Below are 942 nucleotides of genomic sequence, written 5' to 3'. Positions count from 1 at the left end.
AGGGAGAAAAAGAAAGAGTAGGGGGGAAAGAGAGCTGGAGAATGAATGATAAATAGAGAGAGCGTGAGAAAAAAAAGAGAGGCATAAAGAGAAGGGAATTGTAAAGGTTTAATCTCCTTTTCAATATCAGTACTTTGATACCTTCAAATTTAACGCCAACATCCGACAGAACCACACCAAGCAGACAGAGAGCTTTGAAAACGTCCAAGCTACCCAAGCCAAGTACAATGTACATCAAATTCAGGATTGGAATCAAGACCATCTGCATTACAGCCCAAAATTCCATCAACTAAGCATATCATAAGGGTCTAAGAACGGGCGATGAAATCAGCATAGTGTTTTGATTATCTGCATAATTAAGTGCACCAATTCTTTATTATCTCTATTAACCTTATCCGTACGCCTTTGGTCATTTTGTAGCCTACCCCCGGGGTTTTATTCTTCACATTTTAGAATACTTTTTGTACGAAGATCTCTTTGAAACTTTCAGTATTTCTCAGAAAATCATTTTGACAGAGTGCTATGCAAAGCGTACGGATCGGATTAACGAGTAAAATTCCTCTTTGATAGTGCTGGCACAGAGTTCCCCACGTCATGTGGATACGATAGTAAAACACGACGTACGGATAGGGTTAACACATGTTACTTTCTTCCTTCAATTGCTAAACTCTTTTTTTTAAGGGAGCTGTGAATGGCAGTGCAAAGAAATCCCTGTCGAAGTTCCTCGGAGTGGGAAATGTCGGTGACTTGGAGTTGTCGGCTTCCTTAGACAGAACGGGCTACTGTCCGGGAGAAACTGTGAGTGCTATAATTGTCTACACAATGATAATAATGTCGGAACTTGTTAGGAACGTTGTTTTCAATCATTTTCTTTTAATGGGGTGTATTCTTCGTTTTATTTCTTTTTTCAGGGTGGGGATTTTTAAAAATCCCTTGCGCCCC

At 39.8% G+C, this 942-nt stretch overlaps 1 protein-coding gene across 1 annotated transcript in view; it reads left to right on the top strand.

Moving 5' to 3' along the window:
* Positions 1-942, top strand: part of LOC101845639 (arrestin domain-containing protein 1) — a gene marked incomplete at its 3' end in the record, with an annotated part of 10764 nt that overhangs the window by 2841 nt on the left and 6981 nt on the right. Inside the window, 1 exon segment of the mRNA XM_013086489.2 lies at positions 682-798. Coding sequence (XP_012941943.1) covers positions 682-798 — 117 coding nt within the window.

Source organism: Aplysia californica, unplaced genomic scaffold (genome assembly GCF_000002075.1).
Source record: "Aplysia californica isolate F4 #8 unplaced genomic scaffold, AplCal3.0 scaffold00472, whole genome shotgun sequence".
NCBI classification, from domain to species: domain Eukaryota; kingdom Metazoa; phylum Mollusca; class Gastropoda; order Aplysiida; family Aplysiidae; genus Aplysia; species Aplysia californica.
This window is presented reverse-complemented; position numbering and strand designations above follow the sequence as displayed.